At 42.2% G+C, this 24,059-nt stretch overlaps 1 protein-coding gene across 5 annotated transcripts in view; it reads right to left on the minus strand.

The window, feature by feature from the left end:
• dachd (dachshund d) overlaps nt 1-16,309 on the minus strand; it is a 111,370-nt gene extending 95,061 nt beyond the window's left edge. For 2 of the 5 annotated variants that reach the window (XM_079357323.1, XM_079357322.1), the window contains exon 1: nt 14,911-16,305. In XM_079357323.1, coding sequence (XP_079213449.1) covers nt 14,911-15,461 — 551 coding nt within the window. In that variant the 5' untranslated portion in view covers nt 15,462-16,305. Of the gene's footprint in view, nt 1-14,910 lie in introns of all 5 variants that reach the window. The other 3 variants (XM_079357325.1, XM_079357324.1, XM_079357321.1) reach the window with 2 other exon arrangements.
• Nucleotides 16,310-24,059: the final 7,750 nt, after the last annotated feature.

A 24,059-nucleotide genomic window follows, 5' to 3' on the forward strand; every position in this document is an offset into this window, starting at 1 on the left:
GTTTGGCCCTGGCAAGGTTAGGCCAGCCTCATTCCAAATTTCCTGAGGGGGGGGGGGGAACAGAGAGAAAAACGATTCCATGCAGATAAATCACTCGCACAGATCAAAAGACAAATCAGTGGCAAAGACAAAAGATGCTGACTTGCAGAGAACAATGGAGACAGAGAGACGTAGGTATCAGAGGAGCCGGCCCTAAGATCCCCGGCTCCGCTCAATCAAACCTGCTAACCACGGTTTGCATACTAGGTCAAACAAACTCTGTGTCTGCAACAGACAAAGTGTATTTAAACTGGGCGTGTTGAACCCTTTCTTTTTTTTCCTTCTTTTTATCGGGAGGCTGCTGTGCTCTGAAGCTTTTGTTTTGTAAAAAAAAAAAAAACTAAGAGTTGGATGAAGCGTTAGCTTAGCGAACTCGCGTTGTTGAGCTCCTTTCACACACGAATTCCTCAACACTTCCAGAAAACTGGAGGAGGACCTGCGCAGTCACACGCCCCTCCGCAAGCAGGACAGTTCCAGATCTCAGGGAGGACAGGAAGTGACGCGAGATGGGAGCAACGGTCACATAATTGAAGAGAAGTGGACGCACGAACGGAGACCGACACTTTGAAGACGTCATATTAATGCTACGCGTGGACATCAAGCTCTCGGCAAACAGGTGGAAAAGAAGCAGTTTCATTACTGCCACAGGATAAAAACATGTCACCGCTCAACTTTTTGGGAGCAGATTAATTTTCCTGACAATTATTTGCTGCATTCACACATTTGCTCAACCTGACTTCGACCCTTCGACTCGCACACGCTAAAAATCTTTTGCGAAAAAAAAGCGTATGATTGACCTTCCCTGAAAATGGAGTTTCGAAGTTTGAAAGGAAGAATGGGAGGGATAGAAAGAGAGGGGGTAAACTATTTTATGTATGGCATCTCTGTGTGTGTGTTTTTGTTGTGCACACACACACATCTGTGGGGTTTGATGTATGTGTTCAGCCCGGCTTTCTCCCCACTCCTGCGTCTGAGACAAGAAGTCCTGTCCCGTGCAGCCCTTCACGCCTCACAGCTCCCAGTCTTCTATTAACTTCTTCAACACGAGCAATAAATAAATATATGGAATCCACAACTCTTTATCATCCCGTCATCGCTTTAGAGAAATCGAGGTGTCACCGAGAAAAGAGCCCTTTGGGAAGTAACGTGGAGAAGACAAGACCCGGCAGCGCCCCTCGCCAATATTACCTTTTGATCAAACCGCTTCGCAGATATGAGAGGAAGCAACACATCACTTTTACAGCTCGACGCTGGGTTTTTTTAAACTCTCGCAAAAGGGAAGGGTCATATGAAAAGCACCTTGCGATTCTGCTTTAAAGCACATTTTATAATGCAGAAGGACCAAATTATGTTCAAAAAAACAGAGTTGAGCATGCACGGCTGACAGTCGTTATTTGATCCCCCTCCTCCGAGATCCATGTATGATAACACATCAATTTAGATTAAGGTGATATGAAAGAGAAATGTAAAGTAGGTTTCAGAGAGGGGGGGGAGGAGCTGGCGCATTTGAGATGAATAAAACGATATTAAAATTAACATGTTGAGCTTCGGCGGAGTCACAATTGACCTGTGAAGTGTGCTTAACAAGGAAATATTTCAAAAAAAAAAAAAAACAAAAGCGCCCGGGCACAGATGGGCTGTAATAGCCGGCCCCCATAAAACGTGCTGAACTCACCGAAATAATGTCACACGTGTCTTGACATCGGGCTTTATTCAAATATCAGCGGGGATAAGGAGCTGGGAAAAGGTCACATGATTTGCCTTAATAGATTTTCAAAGGAGGCCAAGAGAACCCATTGAGGTGTCACGGGGAAAAAAGGAGAGGAAGCGTTGGAATAGGAGCGTTAAATGGAGCTGGGTCAAGCCCTCGATGAAACACACTCCAGTCGCTATCTCCAGTCCAAACAAGTGTGATTTGATAGCGCTGTTCTGGCCTGGAACGGAGGGAAAAAACAAGCCCAGTGCCACAACAAAGACAGGAAATTCAGCATAGATTCCTACTTCTCTCTTTTCTTCTGCCTCTCTATACCTAACAATGCTGGTAATGGAGAGAGAACAGTGCCCGGGGCTGGCAGAGACACCTGCGACATATTTTCTCCCCCTCCTCCTCCCTCCCTTTCCCTACAAGTCCCCCCCCCCCCCCCACCCGTCCACCCTCCCCTCTCTTCCCACCCCCTCGACATTAAAGTCCTTCACAGAAATCAGAATTTAATAAATCACCCCAGAGCCTGACAGAGTTTATCTCCGGGGGTCGCCTCCACTGTGCAGAGACTCACAGACAGACAAAGCCCGGCCCGATAAGATGTGAAATTAAATACAGTTAGCAGTTTGAGACAAAGGAGGGAGAGTGTCACAGCGAGCTTTGTACGGCGTAAACGGCTGGCTGCTGGTGCGCGCACGCACACACACACACACACACACACAGACAAACGCCGCCAAGACAGCGGGGTGATTCATTTCAGGTTTCCTCTCACATTTAGCCTCATTTGCATCATCCTACTGTCAACATATCGCCTCTCCCAGATATGTTCAAGAGCTTTCATTAGACGTCCAGAGGATGACATCCTTTTTACCCAGATGCAGCGTTATTAATCACTGGCTCTTCTCCTGTGTGGACTCATCTCCATCACGGATCAAACGCTATCTGCCCGTGTTTCCTTTCATTCAGCAGACATCCCTGACATCAGCCATCACTGCAGCTAAAGGAGACTTATGGGAGTGTGCCGGGGCTCAGACGACCTTATGAATGCAGTACATAAGCATTTAGCACTGAGCGGATATAAATGTGAGGATTTGTTCGACACTGCAAGGATCTGTCAGAGCGGCCTAGTGCGCGTACCGTTCGGCGTACCAGCGTGTGGGCTCTGCAGAACAATTACAGGAACACGCAATTTGAAATCCCAACTCTAGGAAGCATGATTGCAATGTTTTCATTTCGAGTATACAATTATATTCTTTCAATTAGCTGTGGGCTCCAATTCACATCAGGATACGGCCGACCTCAGCTGTTCAAAGCTGATTTTTTCCCCCCCTGTTCGGTAGTTAAGAGAAAGCACAGTCAGGTTTCCAGGAAGAAGCGGTGCGGGTTGTTTAATAGGCTTAGCCTGGTCTTTGGACCTGACCTTTCCCTTTAACAATACTGAGGCCGACGGGCTCGGGTCTGCTCTGGGAACACAATGACCCGCGGGTGAAGCCTAATCTTCTCGAACTCCGTTCTCTCTGCTGACCAGACGGCCTTCGTCCGCAGCCTCTCTGTTGCTCCAACTGATGTCTTCCTGCTGAGACAACAGTGCCAAGGAACTGTCACCAGGCCCCGGCCCAGCAGGGGCCCCGACTGGGCCTCTTACCCAGAGCCCTCGAGGGTTCGCAGGCACCAACACTCCGCGCTCAAAAGTGTGATTGCTCGGCAGAATGTGGAGAATGACAGGAATGCTGGGTGCCATCATGCATCCTGATAACGTCCTACATCTAAGAGCATGATTAGCCGTCTCTGCAGTCGGCCCCGTCTATGGGTGTGATTGAAAAAATGGACTGCTGGGTATTGTAGACCTGTCATTACATTGAAGCAGCCTGTCATTTTGAGCAACCTGAACACGAACCTCCCACTTCATCCATATAACCATCAACTATAAATCATGTGGCAGTAGCTGTATTAATGCAAAATATGGCAATTAAATGTGTAAATTGGGGCTTTAAGACTTCATATTAAACTTGGAGCAGCTCAGAAATGTAACATTAAGTGCTTAAAAAAGTGGAGCAGTGGACCTTACAGCCAGCCATCCATTTCATCCAAAGATTTACCATCACATTGTAAAAAGAGCATTGTGGTTGACAACTTCGATTTAAATCATATTAGTCAATTGATCTCTCAACAACAAGAAAAACAAACAGCACAGTATTGTAAAAGGGCTCCCATAGCAGATTAAGCTAACAGTTGTCAAAGCTTGAAACAGGCGCCGGCAAAAGTGTCGTTGCCTAGCTTAAGATGTCTAAAAGTTAAGATAATTGATTAAGAGGTTTATACATAAGATAAAGTAGTGTCATGTTTCTGTTTTTTTTAATGAAAATTTTTGGCAACGCTCTTCAGCAGACACAGGACATAAGAGGGGCTGAGAACCAAGCTGCGAACCAACGTTAGCTTACCTTGTTCCTCCATTCTGAGCTTCAGTGTCGATACAGTGATCTATCGATTCCTTCAGTGTGCTAAACCAGGCCGTACAACTGTCATGGCAAAGACATCAAACATATTCATGGCAAGCAGTAGAGGTATGTCAATAAGGAATCGCATGGTTTGTTGTGTTTAGCACACTGGTATACTCAAGGTCTGCTAACGTCTCACGTCTGGAGAGATACGGGACTTTGTGTAGCCACTGAAGAAGTGGTATCTAAGCATCTCTAGTTTCTGTTATACCTCAGTTGCAGTGCTGTAAACTCATGTGTACACGCATATACACATAGACATTCAAGAGCCAAGTCCCAGCTGACTTTGAATGCGTCCATACAGAGTCCATTGCTGTGGCAAGAGCAGATCAGATAAAGGACGAAGTAAAGAAAGGACAAGGTAAAGAAAGGCCTCAGAACCTGAATGTACCCGGTGCTGCATTACTTTAACTTTTTGTGTTTGATCTGTGCAGGTACTGACAAGGCAGTTCATTCTACTCCAAATATTTCCTGTTTTTTTTTTTATTATTTGTCTTAGTCTTTATGTTCAAGTGATGAGCTGTGAAAGGTTGTTCTTTCTTCTCTGTGCAAGTAAACTACACAAAGAGCTGGGATGTTTGATCTCGGAAATCCGATCTGTATTTCTCGCATTGTCTCCAGTTCCTACTGTGGCATCTTAAAGGTCAGGAGTGAAAGGCCATTTGATAACTACAGAAAGACCTTTTGGCTTTATTACAGTGCCTTTCATCTCCTTTCCTGCAGAGGTTAAAACAAAGCATTGCATCCTTTGAAAAAGAAAGGATAAAATGGATCGCTTTGGAGCCTCGAGCTTTTTTTTTTTTTTTTTTCTTTTCTGTGTCACTGGGGGAAGTCTGGCATCCAGTGTGCGAGGGGAGAAAAAAAAAAAAAAAAAACTCTAGTGGGGTGTGTTTCCGAGAGTCTTCTCAGGCTCAATTAGCATATGTCCCCTCAACCTTCTTCCAAGCCTCTCAATGAGATATCCTATCGAGATATTATTACCTCTCAAATAGGGCATTAAACAAAACATCTAACGCTCCTACAGGTGCACACATCCAGAAACACGCACCCACAATCACCGCTCAATGACACCCACTTCCCACTGAATATTCTTTTCCTTTTAATGGTAACCTTGGGAGACGGAGCTGCACCGGCGCAACACTTAACAGCCACTAGTCTGAGAAAAATGTTTTTGATATGCTTGTGTCATTTAATCATCCACATTCTGCCGAGGCTGTGCAGGACAATTTTGCAGGATATTAACTCCCAACTAAACCCTGGCTTGTATCATTTGTGGGGCCAGTCAAGCAGGAGTCCCAGGAGGTGCAGAGACTTCCTCCTCACAGTCGTGGTAATCTCAGCTTGAGTGGGCACACACAGGCACGCACACACACAGTGACACACAGAGCTCACACACGGCTAATAGACAGGTAGAATGAAGCATAAAGGAATGAAGGAATCAGGAAATGTAAAGGCACTTTACTGACAGTCACAACAGTAAAAAGGATGAGTGTATTTGTGATTCGGATGATCAGGTAACAACAATAATGCAGCTTGTAACGCAGCACAGTAAGCAGGAGCCGGGGGATAAAAGCCTTTAGTGTGAGCTGAAGATGAATCAAACGACTTCCTTTTGCTTTTTTTTTTTTATTTCCAAAGTTCGAGATTGAAGAGCATTCGTAAAAAATGTCACTTTAACGTGATCCATTTGGACAGCTCGCATTGCTTAATGGGGTAGGAAATTCATTTTTTTTTTTTTTTTTTTTTCCTGCCCGTGCAAAAAGACATGGTGGAAGATGTGATTCTATGCAAAATATATGAAGCCATTACGAAAGAAACGCATAAGTTTCAATAGTGGCGGAGGGAGGGGGGGGGGGAAGTGTTCCACAGCACGGAGGCTTTCCCTGTTCTTTAACTGGGGAGCGTCACACACAAACACACACACACACACAACCACACACACACACACAATGTGAAAGACAGCAAAGGCAACTGATGAAAACCATTTTTGTTCCATCACAAAGAACTAGGTCACCCTCTCATAATTGTCAATCATGCAATAAATCTCTCTGTGGCACAAATGAATACGGCATTGGAAATGAGACAAAGCTTATTGGCATGCTATGTCAGCTTGACTCAATTCATCCTCCTTTTCACACAAGTCCATTCATATGTGAAGTTGTGCGAGGGTGTCTCTCTCTCTCTCTCTCTCTTTCTCTCGCCCTCCCACACACACACACACAAGCTCCGTCTCTCTCTCTCTCTCTCTCAGGGAGCATCTCACACACTCCGACACACTCACCCGCTCCTAATGTGAAAGTTTCTGAGGGTTAATGTATGTGGACAAACCATCCCGCCGAGGGCTGCTTTATTTTAATAACCATGTTTGTTTCCATACACAACATGTCTAACTGCGTTTTCTGCACTCGTGTGGAATTACAAGGAACAAGCCCTGCCGAGACACCGCTTCCACAAGCGTAAGCGCATGCGCCGACTGAGTCTGAAAGCTTCAGATAAAAAGAGGTTCCCACCACTCAAAGTACGAGTTTCTGTTCAGGTTCTGTTTTTTTTATTTTACTTCAAAATCCAACAAAAGTCGAACCGTCTTTCTTAAAGAAGAGGCACGAAAAAGTCACTGAGAGGACTCCTGACTTTTCTGCTAACCTCACAGCACACCAGGTGTACAGTGCTCTGCGGCGGCGCTATCTGATTGGCCGGGAGCGTTGCCTCGACACAGCTAATACAGCTCCATCCGCGCAGGTTTGTGTCACGTCTCTGAGGACCCCACTGTCACTCTTTAAGAGGAGGGTAATAATAGCCGGGGCGCCACAGCAAGTGGTGGCACAGGCGATTTTAAAGAAACATCAGGGAGACGGTGACATTTGAGTCTACGAGAAGAGAAACCCAAAGCGCTGCTGCAACCAATAAAAGACTCCCACCAATATTCTCACTAGGCTGAGAGGCAGCGACAACAGGAGCAGGAAGAGAGAGAGAGAGAGAGAGAGAGAGAGAGAGAGGCAGAGAGAGAGATGTCAGTGTTAGATGAAAATGTGTTGACCTGGTGATATTGATACCCCGCTCATAACCTCTACAGGTGTGCAGTGCCGTCAGTAAGCCGCTCTCTCTGGGTGTGGCTATCTCTGTGGATAACAGCCAAAATTGCAGACATTATCATTTTACAGTACAGAGCAGCGGCTGCCTCGTTCACATTAAACTGCTGACATACTGAAAGGATCTGCAATAAAAGAAAATAGAGCCACTGTGCAAAGAATATGTGTTTCTAATAGTTGACACTTTTACTTTAAACGTCTTTTTTTTTCTTTTTCTTTTTCAGAAATATAAGCACTGGGGAGGATTTCGGAAGAAGGAAAAAAAAAGTTGTCTATTGAACCATAGCACAGTCGAAAGATGTCTCCTTTTTCAGGATTTTCTAATTTAAGAAACATCCAGATGACAATGACCTTAAGATTAATGACTGATTTTAAGAGTCCAGATTGAGCGAGCTTATTATGATTTTTTTTTCCATCATTTTTTTTTTTTTTTTTTGAAAGACAGAACTGGAACAATCTGCTGATCAGTGTCCAAAGACACCGCTCGAACCAATCATCTCAACATGACCTCGAAACGTGATGCAAAGAACAATGTAAAGGTGCGTCGAGCAGTGCTCTTTTTACTGAAGAGCACTGATTTAAAAAAAAAAAAAGTATAAATATGAATCCCTTTAACGACTGTCCTCGTGTTTATTCATACTCATCCTGGTTAAGTTAGCCCTCGTTTAAAATACTTGATCATTTTTGACAGACTCTTTAAACAAAGCTTCAAATCAAAACCCTGGAGCCTGCCGCCTCAACGAGAGCTCCCTTTAAGCACATTCTTCGTCATAATTCAACGCAACAAACTGACTGCGTGAAGTGTTGCCGGTGTCTAAGTGAATTCAGTCGTCACATAAATAGCTGTGGGGCCGTTTTCTTAGCTTTTCATTCGGAAGGCATTGACTGAGCAGACGCTTTGAACCACCATCGAATGTGCTGCTAGTCTCAAGTGTCATTAGCTTCAGGGCTTTTCCAGCTAGCGCCAGGTAAAGATTAGATAACAATCAGCCCCTTTAATAGATACTGTTGGAGGCACTGGAGCTGTTCCTGTGTGCAGCTGAAGCGAAGAACAGAAGAAGAAGAAGAAGAAGAGAGTGGGAACCCATGTCATTTCCTCCCTGACTTTGTACCGTGTGTGATGTGGCGCTGAGCAGAAAAGGAGCACAGCTGCTGTTAAATGACATGTAACTGTTAGCTTAAACTAGTGTCAATGTGCGCTGTTTGGACACGTGTGGATAGAACTTCACATGACAGACTCCAAGTGTGCACTGTACTGAGCTCAAACATACAGCGATGCTTTGACAGCATCCAAAGATGTCATTCAAATGCAATTTATACGTATTGCTGTTTGTTGCTGTGACAGCCGTTTGCCATGACTTTGCCAGTTTTTAAAGTGCCTTTCATAAAGGTGTTTTTTTTTTCTGATCGTTTCGAATGTTTCTGTTTGATTTGAGCCGACAAAGAGCTGATGAGCTGCCTTGTGTTGTTTTTACAGACAGTGACCACAAAGATCTATTCTATTCAACTCTGAATGTTCGACGACTGGGGCAAATAAAAAACAGTTGTTTACACTTTAAAGCACTAAATCACTCGTTTGTGTTGAATGAAACCTGACATGAAATATAATTGAAATGTCTTATTAGACTTTTCTTCTAATTTGAAGAAGAGAAACATCTGCAGTGACTAACCTTTGGTTAAACAAGAACTGATGTTTTGGTAAAATAACATGATGTACTTTGCTTCAGTGAATTTCCAAAAGTACAAAAGGCGTTTTGTTGGATGACATTCCTTTCTTAATATACTTCAATTATAAGGAGGAGGGGTTTTTTGTATTGACTAAAGAGCTCGGAAAACATCGACACTGGAGGAATAACATCTGCATGTTTACTCAGGAGAAGATTCATCCCTGATAGCCTCCACTGAAATGAAGAGGAGGGGGGGGGAGAGAAAAACAAGTGGAGGAAATTTGTGGAATCCCATCTGAGATTGCTTCCCTGATGGATTCCTTTTCCTGTCAGCTCAGACGAGAAATGAAGCCGGGGAAAATTAACTCCTGATACAGTTACGCTGAATTAGACAGAGAGAGGAGGAAGAAGAAGAAGAAGAAGAAGAAGAAAAAAAACCCTACACACTTTTTAAGGATTCCATCCTTGTCATTTTCAATTTTCTGCTCTTTGGACATGCTTGTATTCAGATTCCCCAACATCTATTCGCCATATCAATCCTAATTAGACAATCTGGGCCCACGAAGGATGGGAGCAGAGTTATTTGCATAATTTAATCATAAATACTCAGTGATACATATTTCCAAATGCATTTGTACAATTATCTTTTCATCCTTGGGGCAAAAGTTTTAATATGATTAGGCAATAATTCTTTAAAAAAGAGGGGAAAATAGGAAAGCAGCAAGTGCACTCTTTTTTAAACTCCAGCTTTGGGCTATATGAAAAATTAATTAATTTCTGAGGAAAATCAATTTCTCTATGTGACCATATTAGACAGAGCCAGGCAAGGGCCTGCATTCCTCGTCCAATCAGGAAATCTCATCTGCTCCCTCTAACTTCTGTCAGTAGCGTTTAACGTCCTGGTGTGAGCGTCAGTGACTTCCGCCATGCTCCCTAAATGTGTCGTAATGCGAACGAGCCGGTGAGTAAAGACGAGCAGGGGAGCTCTGAGAGGAGGACGGGAAGCAGAGTGGCCCAAAAATCTATCGCTGGGTTGTCAGGCAATCACTCTCGAGTGTGAAATCATCAGGTAAGATCACTGTTAACAAATCCAGCCTAATACGTGGGATAAGTCACACTGACAGGTGGATTCAAACCGCTCATATCTATGATGTATAAAAATGGGAGCTAATAGCCATTCATGGCTGCTGAATGTAGTGAAAATAGGTCATTTCAACACACTGATCAACGTGAACAGACCTGATGTCAACGTGTGATTCACAGCCATTTCACTCGGTACGAGAATTAATTAGTAATTCAATTGCTTTTTTGCGGAGCCAGTAAAGGCATGCAAATAAGATAGGAGCTTGGACAACTAATGCATCCAACAGGCAAATTAACAGTACAGGCCTCTTTGCCATGCAAATAGCCTCTAAATCCACAAATGACATTAGACAGTGTCAAACAAAGCCTCTTTAACAAGTGAAATCTGGGGTTTCTACACTCTTGGCTCAGCTCTGTCGTAAGCTAGAAAAGAGCTTATTTTAAAAAAAATAAAAAAATAAAAAAAGAAGAAGAAGAAGAAAATTAATGTTACTTTTTTCTGCGCCTGAGCTTATCTGTAGATACTTCTTTAAAAATGTTTTAATTTGCGCTTGTTCCAGCTGAATGGGTGTCAAGTCAATAAAGCAATTCTGATTTTCAAGGAGACTATTTGTTTGCATAAAAACACCTTGCCGCCATCTGCCAACTGCACAGTTGACTTGAGCACGTGTACTGTACCTAATCAAATTTAGCAGAGCCCCACTGAAGGATTAAAAACGGGGAGGAAAAAAAAAAAAAAAGAACGAAAAATGCTTTTTTTTTTTTTTTTTTTTCCCCGAAGATAAAGAAACAACACACAATATGAGAGCCAATTTGACTTTCAAGAAAGTACTTGAATAGATTTGGATTTTAAACAGCTTTGTATACTACTCTCTCTCTCTCTCTCTCTCTCGCATTCTCTCTCTCTCTCCCTCTCTCTAATCAGGCATCTGTCACTCTGTTTTTGAAGTTATTATCGCCCAAGCTCCCTCTTGGATGTGGTTGCTGGGTGACGGGTATCTTAGCACCCACTCTGACTGGGAATGATTTGAATGGAATCCAGAAATCTCCCCTGAGTACCTGTAAACACATCCGTGCCTTGTAGAAAACAAATATATTATAAGAGAGCTCAGCGGAGGAGAGGAGGGAGAGAGACAAGCTGGCACCCTCGGTGGCAGCTCACACTGAGCGCTAAACAAAACAATTACCGTCATTTGCAAATATGTGTGTTTAGGCATAAACACTCTTGAAACGGGGAACAAGAGAGGTGATAGCTCTCATAGCACTCTCTGTCACATCACTATCAATTAAATATCTGCTGGAGAAAAAAAAAGTCATTTCACTGCGACCTGTCACACGTAACATTTCGCAGGCAGGTCTGTTTGAGTGAAGCGAGCGGGGGGAAAATCTATTTAAGAAGGGCATGTAAGTGAAAAGCCGTCCCATTCCCAGTGGTGGGACATTGTCTGGGGCGTGTGGTTAACCTTCAAGGGTAGACAATGATTGTCAATTAACTGCTGCATTTCTGCGCCCCAGCATCGGATAGCTTGCCTCCACAAAGCAGACCAATGAGAGATATGCGATATCTCCTCAAAACCCCCCCCCCCACCACCACCACCAAAACACACACACACACACACACACACACACACACACACGCGCGCGCACACACACACTCCTCCTTGTGTTATAATAACCTTTCAGAGAGTTCAAGTGTCACACAGCAATAAGAACCTTTTCCATCCCACCACGGGGAAAATGAAAAGGAAAACAAGTAGCTGGAACAGAGGGCTCCTGGAGGGGGCCAGAGTCATAATGTAGGGGTGGGGTGTGGGGTGGGGGGGGGGGGAGATTACTGAACCTGGATCAGTCTGGGAGCAAGAGCCAACACTGCTAATCTGGCACGAGAGTCCTTAAAGAAAATGAAGGGGTCAAGAGTGAGTATATTTCTGGTATCATTAAAGAACAGTGATCACTTAAACGCAGCGTCGGTTATTAGGAAGAAGGACATTCAGCTCAGACAAAGTATGTGAAGGAATTTTCCTTAGACAATTATTTCTTTACAAATAAATCAATCGTATGAGAGAAAAAGAAAAAGAAAAAAAAAACACCTCTTGCTACACATTTCTCACCGACACTGTGTTCTGCATTCAAAAAGGGTTCTGCTAAAGTAAGCATTGTGGGGAACAATTTGGTTGGAGCTTGTTTGTGTCCACATCAAAACTAAAGCAGCGGGACGTAGCCGTGCTCTGTGATGCTATTCACATTCACACTGTGTGCAAAATGAGAGTAGTGTTGTTTTAACACAATGGGCCATGGGAGGGAAAAAAACCAGCATGTGAAATAGTAAGAGCCATTGTGCAGGAGTATTATTCACTTCATTGTTACCCCTCTGCCACTGTATAAAAAGAGTAGTGACATTGTAGTAATAGGGCGAGATGAAAAGCTAAAGTATCTCAGGCAGCAGGCTGTTGTTGTGTAACCTGAGCGGGGTTAAACCGGTGAACTGAGATAGTTTTTTTTTTTTTAGCTGACAGAAAGTCGCTGCAAAACGGGAGTTCGACTCTGGAGAGGGAGACGACTTTTTCACCTCCAGGCCGACCGGTGTCCTCTTTACTCACACTGATCATTTTGTCAGCAGCGATTCAACGACAGGCGGTGTAAAGCACACATCCCTGCAAATAAAATCAAGTCTTTCTAAGTAACAGAAGCCTTTTATCCAGCGGATGCCTCCCCGTTCCATGATGTAATTCTCCAAATGGGGCAGGCAGGCGGGCAGGCCGGGTCTGAGTGATTGATTTCAGCCCAGCACCGGGAGTACCTGGCTGCTTTCAGAGACAATTACAGTCCTGTCCATGTGCCCGTAATAGCCCAGCACTTTAGCGTCATTAAAGCGACGCGAGGCACTGCATTATCCTTTAACCCCATCGCCGGCCATCCCCCCATTGACAACCCGGAGAGTTCAACCACGTACTTTGTCACCTGAAGCCCCACGCCAGGCTTCGAGAGGAGGATCACCACTCTATATGTCTTTCTCTGCAGAGAGCGACAGAGAGGAGAGGAGGGGATCTGCTCCCATGATGCTTTATGTAAATGATGCTTAAGCACCAAAGTGCACAGGTGAGTTGTTGAGACAAACGCTGCTGTGATGGAAATGTATGGAGCTGAAGCATATTAATAAGCTCCAAATGTTGCATGCAGTGAGTGTGAGGCTGACAGTTTAACACATTCATAAAAAAAAAAGAGGTGCTCATTAACTGATCGAATTTTACTAAAAAATTTAAAGAAAAAAAAAAAAAAAAAACTATTTTATCTAATTGAATTATTTGAGCAAAATAGAGAAAAATGTTGTTTCATGTTCATTTTCTGATCAGGTGTGTTGGTGCAGTTTGCAGGTACAGCAAGCATTAAGGGCCAAATAAGAGTCATGCATCATGCATATGGATCTAAAGTGTATATTAATAACACAGCATTAATAAAAAAATAAAATATGTCCGGTTGTACTAAAATGTGTGTATTCGTGTGTGTGTGTGTGTGTGTGTGTGTGTGTGTGTGTGTGTACGTGAGCCTCAAAAAGAGTCAGAATTACCTTCAATATTTTTTTTTTTCCTAAAATACTGAAGGCTTTTAAAAACTGAGATAACTAAGTGCCTCAAAGCGTTTATTGCTGTTCCCCACTGATGAGAGCCTTTCCATCATATTTGCATTTCCAGCTCATTCCTGGGTAGGAGATCAATACGGAATCAATCATAGTGACAGGTAAGATGGTAAATTTGACCAGGCTGAACCATCCTGTGAGACTGAGCGATACATCAAAGCTGGGAGCAACAGGACAGTGAGAAAAAAAAAAAAAAAGACTTTTAATCAAATATTGATCCCCTCTTAAATCACTTCATATCCAAAACATTCAACTTGGCGTCATAATATTTTGTTAATGCACTAATTTCCATGTGTGAGGCCGGGTTTACCTCACTCAATGTTTACATGCAGTTTCTCGTCTCGTAGAAATCAAGGATTATTTTCCAAGGTGTGTGTGTGACCATGATCCACAGCGTTTGGAGTGAGAGGGGGGGAAACATAATGTTTTCTTCCACTCATTTTCAAAGACGCAGTAAGTGAACCGAGCCTCCTTAAAAAAAAAATGTAAAGCCCGTCAAAACTAATAAAACAATGAATATAAAAAAAATATTTAACGTCCTATTATTACAATAATCTGTGTCTGTCTTGTTTACAAAACCAAATCAAAGTTTTCAGGTTAAGAATGACGTTATTACCACTCTGGGTTTGGCAGAAAACAAGACATGACTTACTGTTAATCAAAGTTGTTTTTTTGTTTTTTTTATAAAGTTAAACTAGAAGTTTCACTTTTTTCAACGCTTACAGTGAAGTTGGGCTGTTAAAGGATGACTTGGCTTTTGTTTGTGACATTTCCTTTGCAGTGACACCTGAAGTTTGTTGTGAAACTCAGCCCAAGTGTAGTCTACATTATCGATTCATTTGTTCAGAGGCAGACAGGCCATCCATCATGGCACAGCTTTGCCCTGCACGTGTTACCAAAAAAAAAAAAAAAAACTTTCACTGAACTTTTCCTCTGGTGTTGCGCGTCGGCCTCTCCCCGTCATACACACAACTATGCCTGCCTGGGTGCTTCTGTGCAGTTTAAATCCCACTCTCGGGCCCCGTTCTCACATTTTGACAACCGATTATTAAAATCGGCTGATGAGTTAATCGCACCGCTTGAACCACTTGTTTCACAGAGGGAAAAAAATGTCTCCCCCCTTTCCTCGCATCCGCGCTTTTACGCACGGCTTCTCCGCACAGACACGAAAACCAAACAAATGCTCGTCACTGACCTCGCGTTGGTGCAGTCGTTGTAGAGTGTCTCGAAGTCTTTTCTGGAGATGAGTTTGCAGCGGTTCACCCCGGGTTGGATGGCGCCGAGCCCTCTGAGGATGCGGACCTGCTCCACATTGCAAACCACCGGCGTGATCTCCAGCCGCTTCAGCTTGGTGTAGACCGTGTGCAGTCCGCCGACCAGGTGCTTCAGGAACAGGTCGAAAGCCTGAGGGAGGCAGATGAGCTCGCAGCCGTCCACGGTGAAAGAGGCCACTTTGGCACCGCGCAGCTCGACCATCTTGCACTCGTTGTTTTGCGGTATGTTCTCAACAGGCGACGGGGTCGAGTACACGGGTTTGCCGGGGGGAAGCGCCGCGGACGGGATGCCCGGGCTGCTGGTGCCGAGGAGCTCTGATCTGAACAGGTTCTGTGCGGGTCCGGATGGGGGTGCCAGGGATGGAGACGGCGATGAAGTTGTCGACGGCGGGGATGTGGTCGCGGAGGCAGAGGAGATCGGAGGCGGCGGAACCAGAGGAGTTGGTGGGATAAGAGCAGCCGGTACGGCCATGGTCACCTACAGGAGGGGGAAGAGAGTCGCACGAAGTTCAAAGTAGAAAAACCCAGCCTGCCGAGACACCCCAAAATGAAAGAATCCACCAGAGTTTAGCTCCTCAGATAAGTTAGGAAGTAGAAAGAGCAGCCGAAAAAAGGCGTGCAGAGTGAGGGTTTTTTTTGGGGGGAGAGGGGGGGGCTAAGCTGCGGGACAATGATCAAAGATAGGAGGAGGAATGACAGGAGGAAAATGAGCTGAAAAGTGCAGCTCCGCTCTGTGGATGAGTTGTTGTTGTCACACGGTGCAGAGAGGGAGGAGCTAGGGGACAGTGGAAGCCTTTTGAAGAGCAGATAACTGGGGCTCGGGCTACCACTCAGATGTCTCAGGTCTGTTTCAATGTTGCATTGTCTGAGCCGTTTAAAACACACCCCTTCATATCAGCTCATACTCCTGCACTAAATGTGGACGTGGTTTGATTTTTTTTGTTGTGGTCGCAAAACAGTTCATAGTGATCCTGCTCTAACTGCACTTTAACCTACACACATCATTCCACCTGCTGACCGACAACACATTATCACTGAGCAAAACGAAAGTGATCTTATTCAACACCTGAGCCACGAAAAGGAAACTTTTTTTTTCTTTCCACACACTGGATTTAAAGGTTTAAAACAAATGTTCAGACTTGTATTGTTGTGTCTTTACTGCACTGTGTTACAACTGTTATAACTGTTCTGATGTCATAATGGTCATTATTTGCTGTCTGTGCAAGTTGCAGTCAATGTTGCAGAAACACGACATTAAAAAAAGAAAATCAAAGTCAGCCCTCTATGCATTTTATTTACACAGTCATGGTTGTTCGAGTTTAAAATAAATAAATAAAAAGTAGCAGCAAATTATAGCATGAGGCAAAACTTGTTTAGTTTTTTTTTTTTTCCTGAAGGATTTAGTCAATAAAACAAACTAAAACATTATTTTCATGACACTATAAGTGACATATATCATGTGGCGCACGTTCCACTGCATTTAAAGTTTGCCTGAATGAAATGTAAGTGAGGTGTTCAGTTTGCTTCACCTTCATAAACATACTCATTTTTATTGAACTAAAACATGACAGCTGCACAAGAGCACAATTATATTCAATGTGGTTGTAACTTTGCTGTTTTTAATCTTTGCTTTGTAAGGTGACAGAGAGAGTTTTGAAAGGTGCCTTTAAATAAAATGTATTATTTTTATTGTTATTATTATTATTATTATTATTATTATTATTATTATGTAGGGCAGTGCGTTGTTGAAAGTGTTACTGAACTCAAACTTGAAACCTTCATAATGGACGAGCTCTGTGAATGTACACATCGATTGTTAACAGCGTCAGATGATAGAATACATTACTGAATAAGAAACCTGACAATGTGGATTTTAACTGTTTACTTTCTGGGTGTTTGCAAAGTAATGCAGTGTCAACTATACAGCCACTGTACACATACGGCATAATGTCCACGCCTCTCACCAGCTTGTCCGTTGGCTGTGGTGTTTCATGATGCAGAGCACTGAAGCGAGCTCAACCAACATGAACTCTGAAACTTGCTCTCAGTCTCAGACAGCACAGGAAGGAGGGATAAAGGCGGAGAGGGATGAAACGCACCACTGTTACAGAGTCTATGAGAGTTCATGAAGAGTGTGACGCAGAAACGACTGAGGCAAATGATGAGTTACTGTGCGCCTCTCCTCCTGCTGTCTATTGCACAGTGAGTTTAACAGTTCTGGAATCGATGGACGAATGCATCGATCAAGTTTTAGCCATAAAGATATTCAGAGATTACGCTCGATTAAAATCAGGGATAAGATCTGTGAGATGGAGCGAGGGAGAAAAGGCTAAAAAAGCTTTATTATGAGTTAATCACTGTATGGCAGTTTATTTAAAATGTGTGAATAACTTGAAAGAAGTCTGTAGTTTTGTATAACTTCAAGTGAAGTTTAGTTTCCAGTCAGCACGTTAACACCGTGTTTTTGTGCCTAATATTAAAGATAGAGTCAAAGATTTGTGAGAGAAACTCTTTTTTTTTTTTTTTGCACAGCTTTTATGAAACTGGTTGCCTCCTCCTATAGCTCACACATACTGGAGTGTGTGTCCTCATCATGGAAGACGAGTGTTGCTTATCAATGCCGAGATTTGTCTTCATATTCCGTGTGTTGCTGTCTTCCTGTTGTGTCAGATCAGCTTTAAGATAAGCAGTTTGCCTTTTTCAAAATTATCATTCAGGCAGAGGTAGCTTGAAGTGTAAAATCAATAGCTGCTTAAAATTCATTGCAAGGCAATCCATTTGCCCTTTATGTTGCTAACCTTTCACTTAAATATGCACCATATTAAGATTTCATTATATACAATGAATGTCACAACAGTTTGCCCACTATTTCTCCTGTTTGCATGGGTTAACGGCAAATCATTGTGCTTGTAACGCCTGAAAAATGACTTTCATTAACATTATGCAGGGTAAAGGAAAAAAAATATGAGCCCGAGAAGGCTAATAGGTATTAAAAGGCACCACAGGAAGGATATGCATGATGTTTTAGATACAAAGGCTTTTCAACAGACTGGGTGGGCTGCATGTGTCTGACCCCAGTTATGAAAACACAGCAGAGCACAAAAATAAAGTCTGAATGCTGCTGGACATTACACCACAATACTTTGTTGATGTAATTCAGCACAAACGAGAGAAATCAACGCAGAAAGTTAAAGTCAAGTATGGGAACGTGTCTCGCGAGGAAACGGCTTATTAAGAAAACTTTTTGACCTGTAAGGAAAATGTGTCATCTTTTTTTTTTTTTTTTTTTTGACAGGCAAAGAAAAACTCACTTTAAAAGTGACTTTAGAAAAATAGATGGAAAAAAAAAAAGTATGAAGTTAATGGAGTTTGCAGCAAACTGTGACTTAAAGTATTAAACAGAGAGAGGAGTTTTCTTTGTACACAGAAGTACAGTACATGTGGATGAGATTGCAGTAAACAAATGACTGTGTCAGAATGTAATCACCATGTGTGATGTATTGCATCAGGAAAGTGTTTGAAAATGTATGGATACCGGACAGGACGTGTGCATGATCAATGACACCGCATATTGTTTGATGTCATAATTTATTCACCCCATAAAGCTTTGATAAAACAATGTTGAAAAGCAATTTAAATTGAATTCATTTAAATGTCAATTCTCATGCTTAAGATTTTTCTATAATTGGCTATTTAATTAAAATAATTTTCATAGTCATTAATACAGCCGGCAACTTGTAGCGCCCTGACGTGTTTTAATTACATGGTATTAACAAAATTGATATGCTTTAGAAAGCATGGTGAATAAGAAATAATTAGACCAATCATACATCATCCTCTTATGGACATTAAGTGTATCACAATATAATTGATGAAGTTAAAAAACAAGAGAGATAAATAACTTTAATTGAAGCGAGTTGGTGTACAGAGAGCCTGGAACAAAGAATCATACTCACGATGTATTATATTTCAGAGGCAATTCATTATCTGTAACATCACTTAGCTGTGTGTGCCCGGCACTCTCCCCTAACCTATGATTACATGACATTTGAAAGCACTGATACTGTGTAGTCTTTTAAAATGTCCCTTTACCTCGTCTGCATAAATCTTCGAGCAGCTTTTCTGTCTTTGCAAAAAGGGGGGGGGGGGGGGTTTCAGTGGCAGCCTGAGACATAGAAGCATTTAGATGCCCGGAATAAAGCACTTATTGATCATGAATATTTGTTTCTGCAAGGTTACACTGCTTTGACCCCATCTATCCTTAGACGCTGTCCAACACAAACATGCCACTCGGGGTGAAGGGGAGCACAGCGCTGGACGGTAAATTCTACACTGGACACATCAACAAATTTACAGTTAAGAAAAAGAGGGAAGGTTTGATTTTTTTGTTGTTTTTTTTATCTTTAAATGTTGTAACTTGTTGTGGCTGCAGTGGAAGTTTCTGTTTTCTTCGAACAGATACCGTTACAACCAATAGTTTGAAGCCACTGTCCAAAATGTGACCACACCAGAGCTCAAGTGATCAGTCAATATTCGATTAGTCAGTAGGGGTGGGACAAAATATCGATACAGCTATATATCGCCATCCTGACTCATGTGATACAATTATCAAACCACGTCAGCCAAATATTGACATTTGGATTTTTTTTTTAAAATGTGACTCAGCATGGTAACCCTCACTACATGACTACAGGTAAAGTGAACAGAAGATTTCTGGCCAAAGAAGAAGAAGAAGAAGAAGAAGAAAGCAGGAAAATGTAGGACAACATTGAAAAAGATGAAGCGGGATAACACTGACACCGATTTGCGGTGCATAAATATACAGTGTGGAAGCAGCACTTGACTTTTTAGGGGCCTTTTATATTCTACAGTGAATCATATCTAGGGATGTATCTCTACATGAGAGCAAAATCGCAGGAACGCTGTGTCATAAAATAGTTATCATGGGTCATGTATCTGTAACCTCATGTAACGTGACCTTAAACATCATGAGTTACTCTGCAATTCCCGCCCCTACAAATGACTTTCTTTACAATCACATATCATTATAGACTTTAGTATATATCATCAAGGGCTGACAGACAGCTGAGTTAATCATACTATTTACCGTACAGTGGAAAGAGTAAAATCGTCTTTTAAATTAAAGGCAAACATCACATCTACTTGGTATGCGCCTGCCTTACAGGATAAGTGTGTAAGTCTTTACTTGTTTTGCAAAAGATCTAAATATTTTAAACTTGACAAGAGGATTAATCTCCTGTCCTCAGCCGAGCCCCTAAATGTCACAGTGATTCACTTTAAAATACAAGCAAAGAGCTAATGTTGACTTGAATTGGGTTTAATTAATTGGATAAAAACAAAATATATGAAAACCCCATTTTTCAAATATCGTATATGCCAAATAAAACATTTAAAAACAATGAGTAACTGAATCCGTATTGAGAACAATCTCTTGTTGCAGGCCTGTTAGCGCTGCCTTTGACAGACACTGGTAATAGGAATGAAGTAAATAAAGAGTGTTACACCTCTCGTTGCAGTCGTATCAAGCTGGACTTGAATACAGCTGGGCTAATAGACTGCATCCTCGCACACAGTGCACAACAACAGCTTTCTGGTAATGTAACCGCTCAAAAGAGGAGAAAATGAAGTTCACTTTATTTTCAAAGAGCCAGCCTCACCCACAGTTCCACAATTAGAGCAGTCACGGCCCACATCCTACAGCACTTCATTTGATGCCACGCGGCGTCCAATATAACCGGGCTGCAAGAAACAGAGAGATTTGTGGATATCTAAATTGCTAAAGCAGAAACCTGTATAAACAGCGGTAATTACCGGGCCATTGACAGTCTCTCAGTGTTGTGCTCATTCTGCCACAGCCGCAGTGATTAAAATGAATCCTCATCGACTTCTCCATTAAAGCGCTGGCAGGAGCGATCCCGTGACCTTTCCCCATTGATTGAACATAACAATCACAATTCAATTGTAATGCAAAGAGAACATTTGTTATAATGTACATGAGATGCATGAGCCATTTCCTGGGAGCGGGGAAGGGTAATCAATGGAGTGACTCTTGGCGTGATGCAAGGAGAATGAGGCTGTGTTTGTGGGCCCTAATTCATACAGCCTGCAGTGTATGATGGAAGGCAATGATATGCATGTAAACACTCTTGATTTCTCCCTGCTCATCGTTCAATGGGATAACGACTAATCCTGATTTCGGTTTCCATATGCACTCGCAGCACAGCGATGCTACGAGTGGCAGCGACGCGCACGCACACTTCTGATCCAATCTGAGATCAAAGTTTCATTCATGTGTCGCGTCACGTGGATATATCTCTTTCAAATGATCTCTCAGTGAACGGCAACTGCCATCTTTCAAGAGGAGAGACTTAATGTAACGTATGACTTCAGAGAGTTCAGGCTCTCGTTGGGAGAATGACTGAGCTGAGGTCTGAGTGTCCACATAAAACCTGTATGCTACGAAGCAATCTTAAATGCAGTATACTGTACGTTCTGGTGATAGCGAAGCAAGGACAAGCGTAATTACTAACGATTAGCAAAACTCAAACAAGTGAAACCACAACTTGCAAAAACGAAAAGGGAAACAAAAAAAAAGCATGATAGGCGTAACAACCCATCACTGCTCAATCCCTCTATAAAAGCTGCACTCGATCATGTCTTTCAAAAACTGTCTTATGAAGAGTGTATGCCAATGATGTCCTTAAGGGATTTCTTTTTAGAATCAGGAGATTAGAGTTTACACGGACATTAAACAGATTAAACCAGCCAGCTCTCTAAAGGCAGTTTATCTAATGGAGAAAATGTGGTATGCTAATTGAGAAATTCCGATGGTAAAAATATATTTAAACCCCTCTCTCTCTCTCTCTCTCTCTCTCTCTCTCTCTCTTTCTCTCTCTCTCTCCCTCTCTCTCTCCCTCCCTCTCTCTCCCTCCCTCCCTCTCTCTCTCCCTCTCTGCTGGAGGATTCCAGTTTGGCTTGATGAAATCAAATGGCTAATCACAGCCATAAGCTGTGAGACGTTAGCTGAGTGAAACACTGTTTGCCATGCTAAAAGGTAATTGTCTCGGAAAAACTTCATCGATGACAGATTCAATTCCATTTAGTCAATGTTTAATAAATGCTGTACAAACAGGCCGCCCTATCTCGCTGTGCTTGGAAAACAAAGGGAAACTTTAATTGCTTTAATCATCCCTTGGTTTGACGTTGTTATTGGCCTTAAAAATAGCAGTTAACAGAAACTGTCCTGCTGAGGAAATTGAACCACATTTGGTGTATGATTCGTAATTAAGATAGGGGCATCCCGAGCAGCCCGGTCCGGGCAAACTGTTGTGACTAGGAAAAACATTCCAAGTCATACAAAGCTATTCAATTAACAGAAGGACCCAAGGAAAACAACCTCCCTATTATGTATCACTTACTTTAATCAGATTGAAAGCGATTGTATCCCTTTTTGAAAATCCCCTAACACAAACACGTTAATTAACAGATAGGAGGGTGGAAAGATGTATTTTTCATTAGCGGGTGAAATAATGTTCCCCTTTAACATCAAGGAAAATCAACTGCTTACTGCAGTTAAACCAGTCAGCGGTGTAAATTCCCTGCCAGCATTTTTATTTAAAACCTCATTAATGTGTTTCAAGCCAGCATAGCTGTACCTTTAATCTGCACTAAAAGGAAATAATGCGTTTCCTGCTTTATTTACCAGCCTTACTTAACAAGTGTTCCTGTACAATTAGAATTGTTAATAGATCTGGAAACAAAAGGACTTTGAAGGTGGGAAAGTGCTGACATTATTTCACAGGGGAAAAACACTCTTGAGAAAAAAGATCTGCTGTAAATGTAGTTTCCTGGAACACAGGCGCACTGCAATGTTGGTCTCTCTCATTAGAAATGCCATGCACAGGACATAAATCAAGGCCCGTAAAACATTTCATTGCCACAGCACACTAAATTACACACTTGCTGCTTTGCCACACTGATTGTGTTTAAACATTGTAATTTTACTTTATTCCCATTAAATCCATGCAGAGTTTTACAATCCATAAACAGAGTATCTGTAATAAAAGTTAATAAATGTCAGAATTTGCATTTGTTGGGGAGAGGGGGGGGGGGGACACTCTGCTTCATTTTTTGCAAATATCAATCTATGAACCTTTCAACATTTCGTCAAACAAAATGCTAATTGTACCTTTAGGAATTTAGAGGACAAGTGACAAGAAATGAGATGCAATGTCCTTTAGAATCAGGGAATCAGCTAAACTGGAATACATTAAGAGAGAGGCAAAAGTGGAGGACAGGAGAAAATGAAAGGATATGTAACCGAGCAATAGGCTGCAATCCTACATTGTTATGGTGTTTCATTGCATTGTGGCTGTTCCACTAAATGATATGGACATACACTACATGGCGCACTACAGAGGACATGTCTTCATGTCAGATTTGAAGTGATAATGATTGAAAGTAATGCACAACTAGTGTCAAGTTGACATGAAGCCATTGCCCTACAAAGCAATGAATTGTCTAATGAGAGCATAGAAGATCTTTGAAACGGTTTTACGAGTTACAAAACTCAAGACATTCGCTTGTGCCTAGTAATGAGACTGGTTCATTCCCAAACATAAACCTGCATAATTGGGGACGCCTGTAGCCGAGTGGTTATGTTGAACATGTGTAGAGGCTATGATCACCGTCGCAGAGGCCGTGGGTCCGAATCCGACCTTGGCCCTTTGCCCCAGTCTCTCCTCCCAACATTCATGTATCTTTAGCTGTCCTATCTAATAAAGTCAAAAAATGACCCAAAAGATTAAAACAATAAAATTTGTATTACATCTTCATGTCTGAGGAAAAAAAGTACAACTTTAGGCCTTTTCCCAACTTTGTTTGAATTTTTTTTTATGTATGGTAAAATGAAGCTAAAATGAAGGTAAAATGTGTAACTATTGTAAGAATCTTTGGCTAAATGTTTGTCATTTTGAACCTCATTACTCTTAAAAAATGTTTTCCGAGACAGGGCAAAAAAAACAACAACCTGATTTCTGAACCAATCATG

Source organism: Symphodus melops (assembly GCF_947650265.1).
Source record: "Symphodus melops genome assembly, chromosome: 12".
Classification (NCBI taxonomy): domain Eukaryota; kingdom Metazoa; phylum Chordata; class Actinopteri; order Labriformes; family Labridae; genus Symphodus; species Symphodus melops.